This window comes from Catharus ustulatus, chromosome 3 (assembly GCF_009819885.2).
Source record: "Catharus ustulatus isolate bCatUst1 chromosome 3, bCatUst1.pri.v2, whole genome shotgun sequence".
Lineage (NCBI taxonomy): Eukaryota > Metazoa > Chordata > Aves > Passeriformes > Turdidae > Catharus > Catharus ustulatus.
In genome coordinates, this window is record NC_046223.1 from 22955220 (window position 1) to 22974892 (window position 19673).

At 41.4% G+C, this 19673-nt stretch overlaps 1 protein-coding gene across 1 annotated transcript in view; it reads left to right on the top strand.

The window, feature by feature from the left end:
- Window positions 1–19673, top strand: part of PTPN14 (protein tyrosine phosphatase non-receptor type 14) — a 105434-nt gene that overhangs the window by 41417 nt on the left and 44344 nt on the right. Inside the window, exon 3 of the mRNA XM_033055392.1 lies at window positions 3978–4147. Within this exon, the coding sequence (XP_032911283.1) occupies window positions 3978–4147 (170 nt within the window). The remainder of the gene's footprint in view (window positions 1–3977; window positions 4148–19673) is intronic.

A 19673-nucleotide genomic window follows, 5' to 3' on the forward strand; every position in this document is an offset into this window, starting at 1 on the left:
CTTGTTGTGAGGGACTGTCGATCACACCACACATGACTGAAAAACAGTATCTAATGGATTATGCATATTTCTATTTGATCTCTGGGGAATGCAACTCCCTGCCTGACTGACTCAGGGTTCAGGAATAGGTCAGTAGAAAGTGGAGCCGTGTAACTACTGTAAAATCTGGTTTTATCCCTTTCAACAAAGCTCTTGACAAAGCATCAGGTCTTCTACTTGAACAGTTACCAGTTCCAATAAAATGAGCTCTTATTCCAGCATTATGTAAAAGGTACAGATGAGAAGAGGGGAGGAAGGGAGAGGAAAGACAAGGTCAAAAACATAATTTTATAATCTTGTATGTATGTTCACAGGTTATAAAAAGCATTTTTTCCCCAACATAATGGCATTTTTCCATTCCACTTCCAGACTAAGTGAACCTACTGTGCTTGAAGTAGCAGAGTAATCTATACAAATCTGTTGGGAATCTTCATGTTTCCTTCCCCTTTTTGTTCTTTTAAATTCACTTTCAAAAATGCTAAAATGTTTAAAGGTGGTATGCTCTGATGTATTGTAAGTGGGGGAAAGGGCAAGAAGGCTCTTCCCAACCAAAATTATTCTTGTGAGCTAAATTGCACCATGATATATCCATCACTGTGATCTTGTAAGCCCCAAACCAAAGCAGGAGGTTGGTGAGCTGAGCACCACAGGCAGATGCTGCCCACTGTGCAGGGATGAGTTTTGCTGCTGTTCTGACCTTTACTTTGGTGCCCCAGAAGGTGCCCCTTCAGGGCACAACTGAAACCTGGAGTTTTGCAGCTGGGTTGCCTCGAAGTGTGGCTTGGTCTGACTCGTCTTGCCAGCAAAACTGAGATGGGGTTCAGGCAGTGCTTGGACAAAAGACCTTCTAGGAATAATTGGCTGCTGTAAATGGCACCTTCCCCTCTGTTCAGTGCCCTGGGATAGCAGGGTTTAATATTTTTTGCCTGGAGAAGCTGGAACTCCTTCTCTTTCTCAAGGATAAATATTTAGTTGGCCGCTTAACCAGATGCTTTAACAAACACTGATCAGGGCTTGGTTTGGTCATTTTCTGTCTGCTCCTGAGGTTGACAATTCTACTGTTTGGTCCAGTGTAAAGGCAGGAGTAGCTCTGGACTTGGGAGGATGACTAAGGCCAAGTCCAAAACAAATGTGTTGCCTTCTGAACTGGCAGCTATAATGTCACCTATTTTAAGACTTCCCAGTGCAGTTTTTGTCCACTCACCATACTTTGAGAATCACATTTTCGTTAGGGCACCCAGGTGCTCTGGTTCTTGTTTAGCAAGAGGGCCACAGCTCCTGGAGGAGTGTAAACTGATTTCCTTGTACACATACGAAGTAATGTGTGGTAGGTAAGACAAATTTTAAAACCTCGAGGGTAAGATGTGTTACTTTGGAGCCTGGCAGCTGTAGGTGTAGATATTGATTCCATGGAAATCTGAGTGAAGTATGTGGTCCTCTTTGTGCAGATGGACAAACAGACCAGCTTTTGGAATCAATCTAGTTTTTAATTAGGTGCTTATAGATAGCAGATCTCATTTTTGTATAACCTCAGCTATTTTTTGGGGTGCTTTGTGGACTGGAGAGCATGGCATGACTCACCTTTTGGAGAACCAAATGCCTTCTCATAGCATGCTGAACTTGATGGTCCAGCTGTTTCCAGTCCCATGTTCTTCCTTTCCTTTTTGGGGATTACTGATATTCCTAGGGGGCAGGGGCTCTTCAGGCTTGCACAGTAGTGGCTGCAGAAGTCTTCCTCTGTGGATTCTTTAACAACATATTACATTTTCAAGAAGTGAAGTTGCTGGCAACAGGGAATCACAGAATCACTAGGTTGGAAGAGACCTTCAAGATCATCGAATCCAATCAATAATGAGCTGATGTTCAAATAACTGTGTGGGACATCTCTCCAAAGTGCATGAATCTGTGACATGAGCTGTGCTCTGCAATCAGTTCTGTGCCCCAGCTGCAATAGCTTGATCCTTTCCAGGCTGCTTTCCAGGAAAATAGTTGTCTTTTAGTTGTGCAAAATGTGCAGTGTTTGCTCCACTGTACCTGCTGTAATCTAGAAGTTTCAACACTGTATTTCATTTACCTCTTGTTCCCTGGAATTGGTACTTCAGGAGCCTTTCTACTGTGGCAAATCTAAGCTTGTGCTGTCTCCCAGCCCCCTCTCAAAGGGGAGGGATTGTGCTCATTCCAGCTGTTTAATTGCAATACATTAATTCCTTGAATAACTCTTTTAGACTCCAGAGTCTGAATTTTCTTCATTGCTAGATGTTTTACTTCACACTTCAAATTTGGGTTCTAGGTGTTGTGAATGTTTACTTTTTCAAGTAATATGGAAGCTCTATTTTCACATCTCCATGCTGTTTCTTACTGAGGATGAGTTGCCCTGCAGTGATTTCCAAATGTGTTAAAGGGTTTCCCTTAAGAGGTGGTAAAATCACCGCTTTTTTCTGCCTTCATATTAATTCCTTTTCTCTGCTGCCTCCACTGTCCCTCCCACCTTCATTTTAACCTAACTACTACTATGATGAACTCATCAGAAAGAACTTTTTATCGACTGGTGACTACAAAGGGAGAGTAGAAATATGTCAGGGAGCATGTGTGAGGTTAGTTTTGTTTGAAGTTTATCCTGTGGGAGATGCTGACTTCTTGATTTATTTGTGCCTTTGATTGATTGACTGATTTATTGAAGATACCTTTAATTTCTAGGAGGAAATACTGCAGAAGAACAGGTTTACTTCACTGTACCAGACTGAGCAGTGCTTAAGCTGTTTGTCAGGCTTAATTGAGGAATCAAGTTGAATTAGTTATCACCTTAGTTAAATGCTAGTCTGGATGTTGTCCAAAGTTGAAAATATGTATGTAATGAGACCCTAAAGTAAGTACACCTGTGCTTCCATTCAGAGTTTTGCATGATTGTCTCTTGTATGCCCTCAGCTATAAAGTAGCTGGAGCAGTGTTTCCTCTGCTGGTTTGTTGCCATTTGTAAACATTTAAAATTTTTGGTGTTGTATTACTTGTCCTTGTGTTGAGTGCTAAGTCATGGTGTGTGCAATGGTTTTTATAGAAACATCCCTACCAGCATGAAACGGGCTGTTCATGGTGGATTTTGCAGAGTTTAACATCTGCAATTTGTCTGCTACAATGTTTTTCACTTTTTCTTCAGATCTGTAGTCACAGTACTTGATGTTTAAGGGCTTTTCAATAAAATCCTTCATGATGGATTGGCTATTCTGTCAGCTACTTTACTGCCACTTTATTTGCTACTTTATAGTTCTGAGCACTGTTCTGTGTTAATTCACCAGCAGCAGTCCCATGTGGCAGGAAACAGCTGAGGTTTCTAACCTGGTATTCCTGTAGAGCCTAGAGCAAACAACTTGTGATGTGCACATTCTAAGTGTACACTTGTCCATCATAAAACCTTGTAACTGTATGAAAAATAAGAAGAGTAAACAATTCTGTGTTGGGTAAATGGTTCTGGTATTGGTAGAGATATTTTGACATATGCATGTGGGTTTGCATTCTTTTTTTTCTAGTTGGAAGAGTCCTTGTCCTTTGTGTGCAGTGGGGCTGATCCAAAGTCTCATGAAACCTTTGCACTTTAATTCAGACTTAGTGCTTGCTGTCTGTTCACAAAGCACAGATGTCCCTTAAGAAACAAAAGACTCGGGCACTTTCTGTAAATCATTTATGTCACCTGTGCCACAATGTCAGGTAGAGCTCTTCAGTATGCATTTGGGAGAGATGGTAGGAGATAGTGCTCTGTCAAATATATTGCAATATTAATTTGTCATTGTCTTCAAAATGCCCTACAAAAAAGGGCGGTCAAAAAGAAACTTTACATATGGAAAAACGTACACAGTGCCACCTGTTCCTACTTGCATTTGTGACAAGGTGTGAGTGATGTAGCTGGCAAAGGTAAACTGACACTGGTGTGTTTCTTTGTCTAGACTCACTACTTCGGCCTGTCGTTTCTCAGCAAGAGCCAGCAAGACCGCTGGGTTGAACTGGAAAAGCCTCTGAAGAAGCAGCTGGACAAATTTGCCAATGAGCCTTTGCTTTTCTTTGGGGTAATGTTCTATGTGCCCAGCGTCTCCCGACTGCAGCAGGAGGTAACAAGGTATGTGCTTCCCTGTGTTCACAGTATTGTGATAGAGCTGGGGGAGGATGGGACTGTGGTAGAGCATCTGAGAGAAACAGTTGCTCAGTTTCTGGCATTCAGTATTTGCTCAGGTATCATCTGGTTGTTTCCTTTCCTGATGATTGCCAAATGGGAAAAAATGGGAGAAGTCACCACTTGATTATGTCTGCTTGGGAAGGGAAAAAAAAAAGCTGTCTCACTGAATGATTGTGCATGACCAGCTGCAGGGAAAAAATGGGAGTAATAGTTACATATTTTAAAATCTGACATAAATTTTAAAAAGACCCATGGTGACCATGGTTTTTCTTCTGTAACTCTACTGATTAAAAGGAAGCCACAGTCAAAGGAGATCTATATAAAGCCTACGTGTGCTTTGGTGAAAGTGAACTTTGGCATTTTTTTCCCCAGGTTTTGCTCATCCCACTCTTGATTTTTCCCTTATGCTTCACAAAAAGATTAAAACTGTTAAGAGGGCTTTAGTCCTTTAATTATGATCAGGGCGTACCTTTGCAAACAACTTCAGTGGAATTACTCCTTTATTCAGAGCCCTGTGCTGCAGTTGTAACAATACAACTGTTTTGAGGGGCTATTTTTGTAAACCACATCACTGTGTGGTTTTTGCACATCTGTGCTGTATTGAAATTTAGTAATACAAAAAAGAGAGTGAGGAGAAAAAAGCCCACCTCACCTAAAAAGGGGTGGAATTGTTTTCTTTCTAACCAAAATTATTTCATTTATCTAGTCTGAGCAAAGTTGTATCAGCACAACTAAAGGTAAAGCCTGGAGTAAGTGGGTGAAGACTTCAGGGTGGTAGAAGCCTTGCCTCTGAAAAAAACCCTGCTGTTACTGAAAACCTGGAATTCACCACATGGTCATAGTAGCTAGGAAAAGATATATAAATAGTGAAGAAAGAATGACCTTAATTCTAGAAGGCGTGCAAGATATGAAACAATTTTATATACTGCAGATTGTGTATTTTGAAGGATTTTTTTTGACACTGAACTGGAGAGTTGGCATCGGTAGGATGTGAAAAAGTTGTGTCTTGAAATGGCAGCTGTCAAGCCATCCCTTGACTACTGTGTGTGCTGAATTCTTGCCAAAGAGTGGGATAAAAGCATCATAAAACTTCAGTTTCTCTGAGAACAGACCAAACACTGATGCTTGTCAGAATGTGCTCCTGCTTTGTACACCCTGGGAGAGGGAAGCCTCAGTGCCTTCTCCTTCAGAATTATTTTAACATGCAGATGGAATGTCTGAAATGTTGTGTTGCTCAATTTGTCAGCCCAATCCTGGCCTAGTTGTGTGCAAGGAAGCGTTGTAGCTACTTGGATGCTATTATTTCTTCAAGCTGCAGCCTGCAGTGCTGATTGCTCATTCATAGCTCACCTGCAGAGGTATATTTGCTCATTCTGCCCAGGTTGGTAATAACAAAGCATTTCAGTGACAATTGAACTTCACAGCACTCTCAATTGGAGTGGCTGCTGAGTTGTTTTTCTTTCTGAAGTGATTGATAGCATAAGCTGCAGAGTCTTATAAGTGCCTTTTCTGTTTCTTTAAAGGTGTGTAGCAAAGCCAGCAGAGGATTTCAGATATAGAACAGCCTGTTAAGGTTTGCTTGTTTGTTTCATGGAGTGGAATTGCTGCACTGTAGATAGTGTGGTGACAGCAAACCTTCAACTGTGCAATAGATTCATATTTGAGGCAACATGAGGACCTGGAGGATTCTTCTGAAAAAACTGGCAGAGAAAGGCTTAGTTTAAAACCTGATTAGATGCACAGATGGATGTGGGCTTATAGGGGTTTTTTTTTTGGCTCTTGGCATATTAATTCAACATTTGTTTTTATTTTCATACTGCCTTCTTCTAGGATTAGACTTGATCATGATATGATTACATGTGATGTTGAGGTAGGCACTGGACTCACCCACTCAGTGCCTGTGTATTTGACTCATGTTTAGGTACAAATGACAAATCTGTCTGAAATGCAGAACTTGTGATGAGACACTTCATCCCCTTCTGTGAGGCTGCAGAACTACTGCAAACAAGCCCAACCCCAAAACACAGCCACCACCAAAGGCTGAAGATGCAGACGTGGTGACAGTGCTGCCAGCAGTGAGCCTGTCACCCTTGTAACCTTCTCCAAGTGGAAACATCTCCAGCCCTGAGCTTGCCTGGCTGTGTTTGGAGTTGGAGGTGAAACCCATCTCTCAGCAGCAAGCTTTTAGTTAATTGTAGACTCCAGGGTTTCCAGGGTTGATTAATATTCCTTGAAGATGATGAAGTCTTCTGAGAATGCTTCAGCAAACACTGACATAATGCACAAGTGTTCAGAAACTAGGGAGTTGGTTTCCTGAGCTGGTTTACTCTCCTCTGATCTGTAGGATTATAGACTTGATAGGTAGTTTTGAGAAATTTGTCGCCAAGTTGAGTATTCCTTCCTGTTTCCAGTGACTGCAACCTCCTGTGCCTCACATACTGTCATAGCAAAAAGGGAATATGATGCAAGTCTTTTAGGCTCTGTTGGTTGAGAGGGTGTTGGTCACTGGCTCTGAGGTAGTGTTCCTTAATAATTTCATTTGAAAGATCATCTGAAAGATCTCTTCAAAGCACTATGTGAACCTTTTTGTGTTTGGCTGTGGTTTGGTGGTTGGGACCAACAGGAAGAATCCTGATACCAACAGGACAGTAGTTATAAAGTTGTAGCTCCTTTACCTCTTATCATTACTGCTGGAAGTAGAAAATGCTAATTATGCCTCCAGGCCTCTGGATTTTAAGTGCCTGCAGGTGTTGGTAGTGGTCAGGAGCTCTTTGTGGTTTCTCTCTAACCTCCTGTATTGACAAGCCAAGTGTGGAGGCAGAAGTAAGGGTGAGTAACACTGCCCCAAGCACTGTGTCCCAGTGCTGGACAGACTGGATGTGGACACATGAGACATGCTGGGAGAGGAGTGGAATTGCATTGGATGAGAGGTCAGTGCTGTCCCTCACAGGGTGTCACACTGTGGCAAGGTCAGATGATTTACTCAAGTGAAATGCAAGCAGCATTTGCTGAGTGGTTGAGGTTGGAAGATGTCTCTGGAGATTGTCTGCTCAGAGCAAGGTCAACTAGAGGAGATTGCTCCAGGACCATTTCCCATTGGGTATGGAATATATTAATAGAAGGAAAGATTCCACACTTACTCTGGGAAATCTGTTCAGTCACCCTTGCAATAAAGAAGGGGGTTTATATTTAGAAGGCATACCATGTATTTCAGTTTGTGCCCAAGTGACCCATAATTTCAAGTTGTGGACTGATGCTGAGTGGGTGAATGGGTTACCTGGGCTGGCCATGCAACTGGTTATTTAGGACCTGTAGAGCTGCAGGCACCTGTCATATAAACACAAGTACTGCCATGTCTTCATGTGGGATGCTTGCAGTTAATTTGTAAGAGGTGCTTCTGATAAAATGAGAGCCTGTGGTAAAGAAAATGAAAAGACAAGACTGCCAGAGGAGTTTATTTAGCTGTTAAGCTCTTTGAAGCCAACCTCTGAGACCTGCAAGGAAAGATGAGGTGAAGAGTACTCTGGGGAGCACATTAATTGTTTTAGTAGGTCAGATCTGACTCTGTCTTGCAGTCCTTTCCTTCTTTGCTACAAAAGTGACTCTTGCTCAAAGATTAAAATATTAGTGGTGTAGAGTTTTTTTCTTCTTTGGATGAAGCTAATCACTGGGACAGGGTAAGATGCACCTGCAGGACATTGTCATTCTTGCTCAATTCGTGGTTTTGAATGCAAATGGTGGGGCTACTCAGGGTGGTCATGTTTCCTGACCTGGGATGGATACTTCCCAAGGATGTCCTAGGGCAAAATACAAAAAGCAGTTACCAGTTGTAGAGTACCTGTTTTTAATTTCTGGTAGTGGCCATGACATAAATATTATTGTCATGCCTTACTTTCAGTGAAATAGCACTGTACTCTTGGCATTAAGCCTTCTCCTAGGAAAGCTATTTCTTACCCTCTAGACCTCTTATTTCACTACCCTTTCTACTCAGTTTCTTTCCTCTTGAATTGAGGCTCCCATCTGTATATATTCCCTCATTTTAATCCTGTCTGTTCTAAGATCTCAGTGTCTCCAGCATCTCCCTGGCCACTGGTCATGACATTCTACTGGTCCCCAGTCCCACAGATGTTTTCCCTTTTTACAGATTAATTAAAACTCCATGATAATTCCTTAAGTTGTCAGTAGGAGTTTTCACCATGTTATTATTTCTATAATTTAAAAATTTCTAGAAGAATTTGTGATAAACATAATTTTAAAACCAAAACAAATAAACAACAACAACAAAAAACCTCCTCTTCAGACTCAATGGCAGTTATAGCAGGAGTAATTTGGGTGGGAGTATGGGGATTGGCACATTAGCAAAAAGCATTTTTCATGGAAGGCTACTTAGACAACCTCTTTTTAGTCATCCAGCTGTTCTCAGTGAGCAGCCATCGCAGATGGAGATGCTGCACATGCTTTTTGGCATATTTAAAGCACCTGGGATCTGCATACTGTCTGATATAAAGCAGTCTTTGTGATGCCCTGTAGAGTAGATATTTGCATAGATTAGACATATAAATCTGCCTTTTATTTTCTGCTAACTCCTCAGAGAGGAGGCATCCTTTCAAGCATTTATTTTTAAAAAAGTCTTTGTACAGTGTCTAAAGTAAACAAGCTTGCTTTCACTGTGCTCTTGTTCCAAAAACAGAGAACCCACACACTCTTGTGGCTTTCTGAAAATGTGGGTGCGATGCTGCTTTCTGCACAATTATCAGACAATCCAGGGCCTTTTTCTTTTCTCCCCTTCCCACAGTTCTAGGGGAAAACAGAAGTCACATTTTGCTCCCCACGGTTCTCTCCTTAGCGCGTGATAGTGCTGTGCCTCCTGTGAAGGAATAAAGGTGTGCTTTGGTCTGCTTTTCTTTTTTCTTTCCTGGAAGAAGTTTCAGTATCTTACCAGGTGCTCTGTACTCAGTAGTATCCAGTGGCTTTTGTGCTGTTGCAGACTGGGACATAATCCTGGGAAGTGAGAGCAGTTCCTAGGATGGGTGCCCCATGGAGCTGGGTCCCTGTGGTGCTCTGCATGGTGGGTCTGGCATGCACAGCTCTGTGGGGAGGGATGTGTTCCAGCACCTGCAGTGTGCTGCTTTGGGCTCCTGCCCTGAGTTCAGCTGTCAGCTCTGCATTTCCCCAGAAGAACGTGCTGTACAGCTTTCCTGTGAAAGGAAGCAGTGTTTGGAATGGGATGGCTGCACCTGCAAAGTGTGGGAATGAATGTTTTCGCAGGTGGAAAATTAGAGCCTGTGGCTCCCAGGCCTCTTTTCTGGAGGGTCTGTGAAAATTCAGCCTCTTTTACTTACCCTCTTTTAACTAAGTGAGTATTTATTTTCCCTGATATTTTGCTGCCATACCCTTTTCTGCACCATTTCTTGTAGCTGGCTTTTTGTTTGTCTTTTAAGGAAGTATTTCTTCTTCACTGTTCCCAGCCTTTCCCTTTCTTTGTTTTTCTACAAGTGTTAGACAAAGACCTTTTTAAGCAGAAGACTCCTAGAACTATATGAATTTTTAAATTGTGTGAGAATAAAGTAGAGGGGGAAAATTAGTGTTTGAGTGCTTCATATTTACAAAAAAAAATGTTTTTACAAATCTGTTTTAACAAATACTGGTTTTTTTTGCCTTCTCCTCAAAAAAGTCCTTGTTAGATGTCTTGCCTACTTGAGCTTATCTTTGCTTTTAGTCTGCTGTGCTTTTCTTTTTTTTTCTTAAAAGCTAAAGTTTCACATCCTCCCATGTAGCTAGCTTTTAATACAAGTCTAATCAGCTGCAGATTTATACCAGTCACTGCTGTCTTTTCTGCTAGTTACTGCTCCTTACAGTGTGCTTTTAATTCCTGTGTTAACGCTGGATATCACATATCCTCCTGTGCCAGCCTGGTTTTGTGGCAAGCTCAGTGAAGTGGAACTCTTTTGGCTGCTAAGGATGCAACATTTACATGTGACAAGTACATGAGGCTGCTTTGCTTTTCATGGTTGGTCACACCTGCAGCTTGGGCTGCAGAAGTCTCTGTGTGTACTTTTGAGCTCATGGTAGTTGGTTTGGCTTCATTGGCCAAAATAATTATTTTGAATATCACACTGTGCTAGAAAAAACAGCACAATGTGTACAATCAGATTTGTTCCAGACATCCTGGACTGTGCTTGCCTGAAGCAAGGACTGTGACCAGTTGTGTGGCTGTGCTTGTTACTACACCACAGATAGACCTACAGGATTTTTTTTTAATGGCAATGGTTCTCTAAAATGTACTGACACTAAACAAATTTTCTATGAAAATACAGAAAAATAGTATGCAGGATGGGAGGAGAAAAGAGATGCATGTTTTAGTTGAGTGGATTGGTAAATGAGAGAGAACTGAGTGATACATGGTGAATGGGAAGGTGGAGTGTTTAAAACAAAAGAAGTCCAGATTTTGGTGTCTTTCTCCTGGAGATTTAAGTCAGAATTTAACCCCTCAGTGCTTCTGGTGTATAACAGAGCAGAAAAAAGTTTAGTTTTCAGGCAACAGAAGTCTCACTGCCTTGTCTGAATTTGTGTCTTCCTAGGAGCCTTTGTCAGTCCGTGTTTACAGTGTACTTACCAACACATGTTTTAGGAGCATGCCTGCTGTCTTGGAAAGATCTTATCTGGAGGCAGGCTATGTAGTTTCCAGAAAAATGATTGCACTCATTGCCTGCTTTTCTGGGAAGTGTCATGGCTACGGTGCTCGTGCTGACCAGCTGCACTCACACCACACAGGAAAGCCCTGGCACACATCCCTCCCTCTTGGCACCAGGAACAGCTGTGTGGCTTGCCCAGCTGGAAAGATGATGCACCTCCACTAAGAAGCAAGTGTTCACTCCAACATAAATATGATACTCATGGTTAGAGGAGTCCTGTGTTTTTAACTATTTCCAGTTGAAAAGTTTGTCAGTTCCCTTTGTTTCTTAAATTGAGCTGGACCCTTGTGTAGCATAAACTAGTGCAGCTTCTTTCTTCTTCTAGAATATTTCCAGCTTTAACATTATATATATATATAATATATATAATATTTCTATTTTATAGAGAGCTTTGGATCAATGGACTGCAATGTTACATGATTAACATAAATTAAAACAGTTGCTGCTGCACATGGAAGCTGTGTCAAATGAGCAGGAAAGGACAGGGTGTTGTGTAAGAATGGCAGAACTTAGAAATGGAAGATAATTTAATCCCATGAATCCCATCAAAACTTTTGCTCTCAGCTAAATGATTTGGGGAGTCAAATTACTGGGTAAGTTTTTACAGAGGACTGGAGTGACACAATAGTGAAAGGGCATGGGGTGCCAAGTGCCCCATATGTGGTGGTACTGTTTCTTTCCTTTTTCACTAGAAGGACTAATAGAGGGTGCTGTAGGTATGTGTTGAGTATGGAAACACAGCAAAAGAAGAGTTGGGACAAATACTAATATAAGTGTTTTATTCATGGGAGTGTTTGTGGGAGATCAGGGTGGGATTCCCCAGAGGAAGCAGTAGGAACTCTGGAGCTGAAATGTTATTAATTGACATGAGGCAAATGAATTTTTGCTGGAACAGAATTCCCTTGGTTTTAGATGGCTGTTGACAGCCTGCATGACCATACAGGCCCTGCTTCAGTTCAGGGTCATCGTATTCGTTGTCTTATGACTGCACCCATCTCCCAAAGCTGGGAGAAAGGCAAGCTCTGGGCTTCACTGCTAAGTGGAGTCAGGCAGTCCTGAGTCCTCAGGGATCCCAGCTCTCTTTTGTTGGACAAGATTGTGGGTGGGTCATGAAGTCACTTAGAAATGTTGGCTTTTTTTTTTCTTTTCTTCCCCTTCCTTCTAGCTGCAGGAATTTGGGCTCATGTTGTCCAGGCAAGGGAGCAGCTCTGGAACTGCATGCAAGCTGGATGAGTCCTTAGAGCCCTGGGTGGCCACCCAGGCTTAGACAGCCTGGGATATTCGCATTTTGGTGCTCCTTTGATGGTATTATTGTTTTGTTTTAATTATTAGACTTTTTTAATATTAGTGGCTTATGCAGCATAAAACACACATATTAGGCTTGTACCTGCCTTGTTGTAAACACCCTAATACTTAATTAGCTTTCATGTTGTGTTTAGAGGACAGCAACAACAAATAATTTGCAGTATTTGCCTGGGTCTTGTGTTCATATTATTGCAGTGTATGTGTTGTTTTATTTTTCAGTAACATTTTTCGGTTGGTTCTTTTTGGATGTGTATTTCAGTGGATGTTTAAACTTTGACTTAAAAGTAAGAACTCCTTCAAGGCATACCTAAGATTCAACATTAATTCCCTGTTTATAAAATATTTGCTGAGGAGGGCAAACCCTTCTCCCAGCTGACTTTCTTCAGTGAATGGGGAGCTTGTTCTCTGTGTGTTGGTTTTTGAAAGCTGAGCTCTTTGTGCCAGATATTTTAAGAAACTGTTGACGCTTAGATCTAATCTGTTACATTATACTGTGCTTTTAGACCAGAAAGTGAATGTGTTTTCATGTGTGTGGTTGGGCAGTACGTATGTAGCAACTCTAAAAAATAGTGTTGCATAACTATAAATACAGTGCAGGATACTTTCAGCCTGCATTCTTTACTGTGTTTTGAAGGCAGTGGCTGTGATGGTTAGAAATGTTGCAACAGGAACATCTTGGCATTGGGCAGATTCACATTTATATCTGATCATAAGGAAATAATACTAATTTTATGCTCTGGGGTTTAGTCACATGTGTTAACATATTGCTTCCCTGATGGGAGCTATTTCTACATTCAATTTTAGTAGAACAGATACTTTTGGAGTAATGTAGCCTTTTTTATTGGACCTTTTTAAATGGAAGGGAAGATTACATTCGGAGGTTCTGTTCTTGGATAGCAATGATGCATCATTTACACAAGGTGAGGGAACTTCCTCTCTGCTCTAAGATAGTCCAGGTTGAATCCTTCCATGCAGTTATGGTAGTGGAGGCATTTGCGCTTGGGAAAAAGTACTTTGGATCTCCTTTCCTTGTCCACCTGGGCATGTGTGCTGTTGGAGACACTGGCTGAACCTCTATGTTGGATAAGCAATGTGGAATGGCTTTTACCATGGTTGACAGCTGTTAATGATTCAGATTTTTAAAAAGCAATTCTGCAACTGGGTGCAATGTAGCATTTTTATTGTCCATGCTTGTGATTTTTATTGTGTTAGGATTTTCCCTAAACCTTGAAGATCTTGGAGTGAGGTAAAGATATGAATTTCAGTCTGGGATTTTCTTTACATGTTCAGAACAAAACTCAGACTAGATTAGTAAAGGGCAAGTAAAGAAGGGCATGAAAGGTATGTTTCCAAATACTTTATAGCTCTCAAAAACCAGAAGGAAAAAGAATACTTAGCTTTACCAAACAAAGAAATATTCTTCACTAATAGTATGGCTTTGAGGGGGTTGATGTGTGACCTGTGAAACTTCAAAGATGACAGTACATTAATCATGCATCCATTTCAAAAGTGCATAAGGAACCAGATGGATAGAAAATGTGGATACGTGCAACAGGACAGAAGGGGATTCACTGAATCACAGAATCTCTCCAACTGGAAGGGGCCCATAACAATCACTGAGCCCAACTCCCTGCTCCTGGCAGGACTACCTGAAGCTTAAATGATTTAAAGCATCATTCAGATGCTCCTTGAACACCCTCAGGCTGGTGCTGTGTCACTGTCCTGGAGAGCCTGTTCTAGTGACTGTCCACCCTGTAGGTGAAGAATCTTTTCCTTGTGTCCAATCTGAACTTGCAATCACAGAATCATAGCATAGCTTGGGTTAGAAGTGACCTTGAGAGGTCCAACCTGCCTTCAATGAGTAGGAGCTAGGTGAGGGTGCCCAGAGCTTCATCCAACCTGATCTTAAATGTTTCCAGGGATGGGGCAGCCGTCACCTCTCTGGGCAACCTCTTCCAGGGCTTCACCACTCTCACTGTAAATAGTCTCCTCATTATGTCTAAGACTAATCGACCCTCATTTAGTTTAAAAACATTGCTCCTTGTCTTATCATAACAGGCCCTGCTCTGTCCCTGTTTTACAATGCCAGTGCACTTCCCCTAAGGCAGCTTCATCCCATTTCCTCGTGTCCTATTCCTGGTCACCAGAGGAAGTGAGTGTTTATGGTTAGGACACAACTGCAAACCACTGTGTTAAAAATGTGTCTTGATTACATAGACTGCCAGGATTGAACCTTAATTCCAGAAAGAAGAGCTGAGGGTCCATAAGACTGAACCTAGTGCTTGAGACATTTTATAATCCTTAAAGAGAAGGAAATACATCAAGCATTTTGAAACTTGCTTTGAAGGTCTAACCAGCTTTTGTTGCAGAAAAAAAAAATCATCTGCCTTCCTGCATGGAAACAAAAACAATTTGAGTGGCCTATATATTTATTTTGTGATATCTGACAGTTGAAATGGTGCTCAGGCTAGAAATCTGGGCTTCTGCTTTCATCAGTGAAGAGCTTGCTTTGTGTACAGAGCTGTGTTTGGATGAGTCACACTGGCTGTGTTTTGTTTCTCAGCCTCTGAGGAAGCTGTGCTCACCACTGCTTGGTGATAAGCACTTGTGTTCGTGGATCACTGTGATAACCTGGAGTTATCTTCTATTTAAATCCAGCTTTTCTTGCTTCTTGGCTTTCTCCTGTTAGGTTCCCAGTGCCACACAGACACATGGTTGCACATCTGTAGCTGTACTGCTAGCAGTACCCATTCTGTGTGTCTGTGTATTTATGGAAAATCTGCCAAAGGTATGATCTGAACATGAGGCTTTTTCATCTGTGTTAGTAACCAGTTACCTTAAATAGCGCTGAAATGTGATTTTAAATCTTGCTGTAATTGGCAGCAGAACCTCATGAAAACTGTGACCTAACTTACTTTTTAAAATGGAGAATTGTGTCCTGCTTAAGACACTGCAGTGTCTGAAGGATGAGTGTATGGATAGTAAGTGTATGAGTGTATGGACAGCTGCTTATGCAGCTGGAGGATGTGTCAAAAGTTGTATTTAACAACATGGCCTTGCTAGATCTACTTACACTTGTAAACTCTACAGGAAACCTTCACCTAGGTATTTACTCTGTGTCAGGCCTAAGACAGGATGCAGAGAAACAAAGAACAGACTTTGTTTCATAATAGTTTTATTTCTAAATAGAAATAATATTCTGTTGACTGGAAATTGATGTCTAATGTTTCCTGACCATTGGGAGCATGCTGCTGTCACCATGATGGACAGGGAGTTCCCATCCATAGATTGGGAGGTTTCTGTAAACTTAATGAGTAAGTCCCTGCTGCTGCAATGCTTCTCAATAGAATCAGTTATGATAGATTTTGCTGTCTGGAGGTTTTAGTGTATTGTCTCCTTAAACCAGACAGATGCAACTAAAAGCAAATAGAAGGATTTAGAAAAAACACTATGATAGCTTCAATGTTTTGGTTTAAAGGAGGAAGGATAAAATAGTGGAAAAAGGGAAAACACTTGTCATCCCTAACTGCTCGAGTCACAGAAGTGCCCATCAGTGTTTTTGCATCTCCTCAAATGAAGATGAAAAGGATAAATCCTCCTCTGGTTTAGGAATTGAGCTGCTCACTGCCTTTGTCATTTAGACTGTTGCAAACTGCTTGGCTGCCCCTTTTTTTCCCCTGCAGGTGTAGCAGCAGTGTGTGTCACTGCAGAGGGAGGTTTCCCACTCATTAAGGAGCACTGTACAGGGGATGGGTGTTCTGGGGCACCTCACACACCAGCATGTGCCTTGGACTTGTCTCCTAGGGTAGTTTAAGGCACTGGTTTGGACAGGTGACTGCATTACCTAGGCTGGGGCTGGTACTCTCCTGTTTGTCTTCCTTCCCATATGATGCAGCAACAGGGGCTGAGCAGTTTCTCCTCGGGGAAGTGCAGACTGTACTCCTTACACTCTTTGTGACACATGCCAGTCCTCTCTCAGTCATGTTGCTACTCCTGATAAAGCATTAAAGAGTGAAGGTTGCTCTAGACTTCCTGTGTAATCAGTGAGAAGAAATGGGCATTTCCACAGTGTGATTCAGGATTCCTCTGTTGTGCATCACTTTCTGCAGGTGATTCATTCTCTTTCCCACTGGGTGTTTTGAAAAGGGAACTGTGGATCACTGGTCTTCTATTTAGAGTTCCAGATAGATGTCTGAAATTTTTCTACAGCATTAGAAAGAGGGTCAAGCTACCAGCAGCAGCAGCATGTGAGCAAACAGATGTGTGGGTTTTGACTGGGACTCTTATCAACTTTTTAAATTTTGAGAATTCATTAGGCAGTAGAAATCTTGGTTATGGTAGCACTGCCAGTGTTCAGTTAAATGTATTCAATGTTGAAGTCTGTACTGCAAGCTGGAGCAAACTTTTTCCCTTCTCTTATAGCTGAGACACAGATCATGAAAACTTAGTTCTAAACTTACCTTTTTCAGTGATCAGAATACCTTTAATTTTTTTTGCCTTGCTGGCAGGGCATAGCACTAAAGGATCTGCAATTGGATTTCAGTACAACCCTGAAGTCTCCAAATGTGTTTAAAAGAAGCATTTGTGTGGAGGCCCTTCTGCAGCTGAGAATCTCAACAAGAATTTGGCAGAAACCTCAGTGTCGGAAGATGGCAGATTCCTGTGCAGTGAGATGTTTACTGGTTCACTGTTTTATCTTTGGCAGCTGCTTTTGCACTTGATATCTTCAGCTGTTTTTGAAGCTTTTACAAAGAATAATTATTCATTTCATGAAATGGCTCTATTTTACCCACCCAACAGGGCACTGATTCACATATTTCCCTGGCAGCATCCTGTGGTTATCAGAGCTGCGTTCACTTCTGCAGGGTTGCGTTCACTGGGATGTTACAGCTTCCTGGGCCGTGGTTTTGTTGCATGAGTTACTGAGGTGTGGGGTGACTGTTTTCAATTATTCCTTTGGAAACACTGGGGTCTCTGGGAGATGGAAGCAACCTGAGTTTTCCTGTTTTCCGCTGGCAGTGATGCTAATGTAGATGTTCCAACAATCTTTTCACAGGGCTATAAGGTGTTGTACTGATGACCTATAGATAGGCAGCAACTTCATTGTGTCGCATTTCAAGCAGTGTTTTCTTATTGCCAGGACAGATTACTGTAAAAGGCAACTGGATTTTAACTCCCCACCAGGTAAAATTCCACTAAATCAATGGAGCTTTCTCAGACATTGATTGGGTGAGGTTGGGATGCTACATAAGGTTTCACTGACAGGGTTTTGTAAATGAGCTCTATAAATTCATAAACAAGGTTTCACTGCAGGCTCACCAGAGCTTTTTTTTTTTTTGGTTTGTTTTGTTAAGTTCAGGCTAAGCACACATTCTTCTGTAAGTTTGAACGTGTTCACTCACTCTTTGAATAAAGTAACACCTGAATACACTTGCATGCTGCTCTGCACCCACAAAGCAATTATTTTGTGATGTTCTGGATGCTTACATATGCATGCCAGTTGTTCACTGGTATATGTGTTCACTCAGTTCAGCTCTTGCATCAGTGCACAGCAGAACATACTACATTTAGCCAGAAAAACATGGTGGGCTTGAGTAATTCAAGAGTTGAGAGCTGTATGGAAGGAGAATATTTAAAATATATATTGGAAAATGAAATGGGACTTATGGGGTATATACACTCTATTTTATTGTTACAACTGACACAATGTGGGAAAGGAGCAATGAGAACTCTTAATGTTTGTTTTGAGCCCAAAGAATAGTTATGCCTGTACTTAAGTGCCATTAAAAAAAAGAAAAAATTATCTATTTATTTTCACTATAGCATAGTATGAGCTTGAGTATACATTTGTTCTAGTTAACTCACCACATTTTTTTAGCATGATATTCTAACCTGCTTGGCCATTAACCTGGCTGGCTACCAGGAGAATTTTCAAACTGTTGACTCATATTGCTTCCATATGTAGCTTAAACCACCTTTTCCCACAGTAGATACAGCTTGAAGGTTAGCTGCCTTGTTTTTCAGGGCAAGGAGCAGCAAATTTTGAACTGAGTCAACACATATGAATAAAGGAAGTAAATAAAAGCTATTATTAACATTTTGGGGTCTAATATAATTTTTGCCAAAATCTAGTTCCAGTTCAGGAAAGACCAACAGGGTTTTTTGTGCTCCTCTTCCCCAGGAGGTTAAGCAGACTTTACCATACATAGTCACTGCTTATCTTTGCACTTTTGCACTTTTGCATCTTGTGTGGGTGAATCTTTACAGTTGCCATTTCAGTTTGGGGTTTTTTTTTATTTTTTTGTATTATTCCATCTGAAGATCTGTGAGCATGAGCTGCTCTGTGTGTGTGTGGGACCTGCTGTTGTGAGGATGTGACTAACCAGGTGGGCAGTGGCACCTGGGCAGGCTGCATGCCACGGCACCTTGGCGAGCATCTGTGTGTAGGTGGGGCTGCATGTGCTCGTGCTCTTAGCTGGAGCCCATGCTGTGTGTCAGGCACCAAGGGACCAAGGTGGTAACTGGGAGAATTGGTTTATTATCCAAAATCCTGCATCAGAGCAGTGGCTGCCTCTGGGACACACAGTTCAGGGTGAGGAGGAGCCTATATGGGAACGGGGAAGACTGTGTTCAGAGGAAGATGAAGGTGGAGGCAGCAGTTGTGGGAGATACTGTGGGTTTGCACTCAAAAAACCCCAATCTACAACTATTCAACTTTTCACAGCTATTGTTGTGAAAAGCAATATGTGGCATTGCTGTAATTGACCTACCAGACTCAGTTCTACCTTTTTTTTTCTTTTGGTGATCAAAAAAGAATGTGAAGCTAAAAATAAAAATTTCCTGAGCTGTAACCTTTGGATCTCTGTAGCTAAATGCAAGTGTTCTGCTCAGTGCAGGAGATATGAGCACATAGCTGAGCATGTTTTCAAGCCTAGGCTGAACAATACCACTTTTAGCATGTGTTTAAAACCCAAACCAAATGGATACATGGCTTTTTTCAAAGACATGGATAACAAACTCTTTGCTCCCAATGTTTTTAATTCTAGTGTTTCCATGTAATATTTATGCATGCATTGGGGTTTTTTTTCCAGTTAGAAATGCTAAAATGCAGATTTCTTTGCATTATATGATTCTGTTTTTCTTTACTTTTGTAATCCCACTCCAGCCTTTATAAAGATGCCTTCTATGGTGGTATCACCAGGGTTTGCTGGACTCCAATTGACTCCTCTTTGCAGAGACCAAATGTAGCCTTTTCTAAGTGAAAAGGTTCAGAAGACAAGAGAATATGGCTTCCCCTGTTTTTTTTTTAGTTTAAGAGGCATATTGAAGTTTTGTGCTGTATAATTCTTTAGGTATTTGGATTAACTCTGATAAAATTATAGGTGGTTGTAAGGGAGTTTATTGTGCTTATAAATTGTAGTGGGGCTCCCTGTAATTTGTTATAATTAATTCAATAGCTCAAGAGCAGA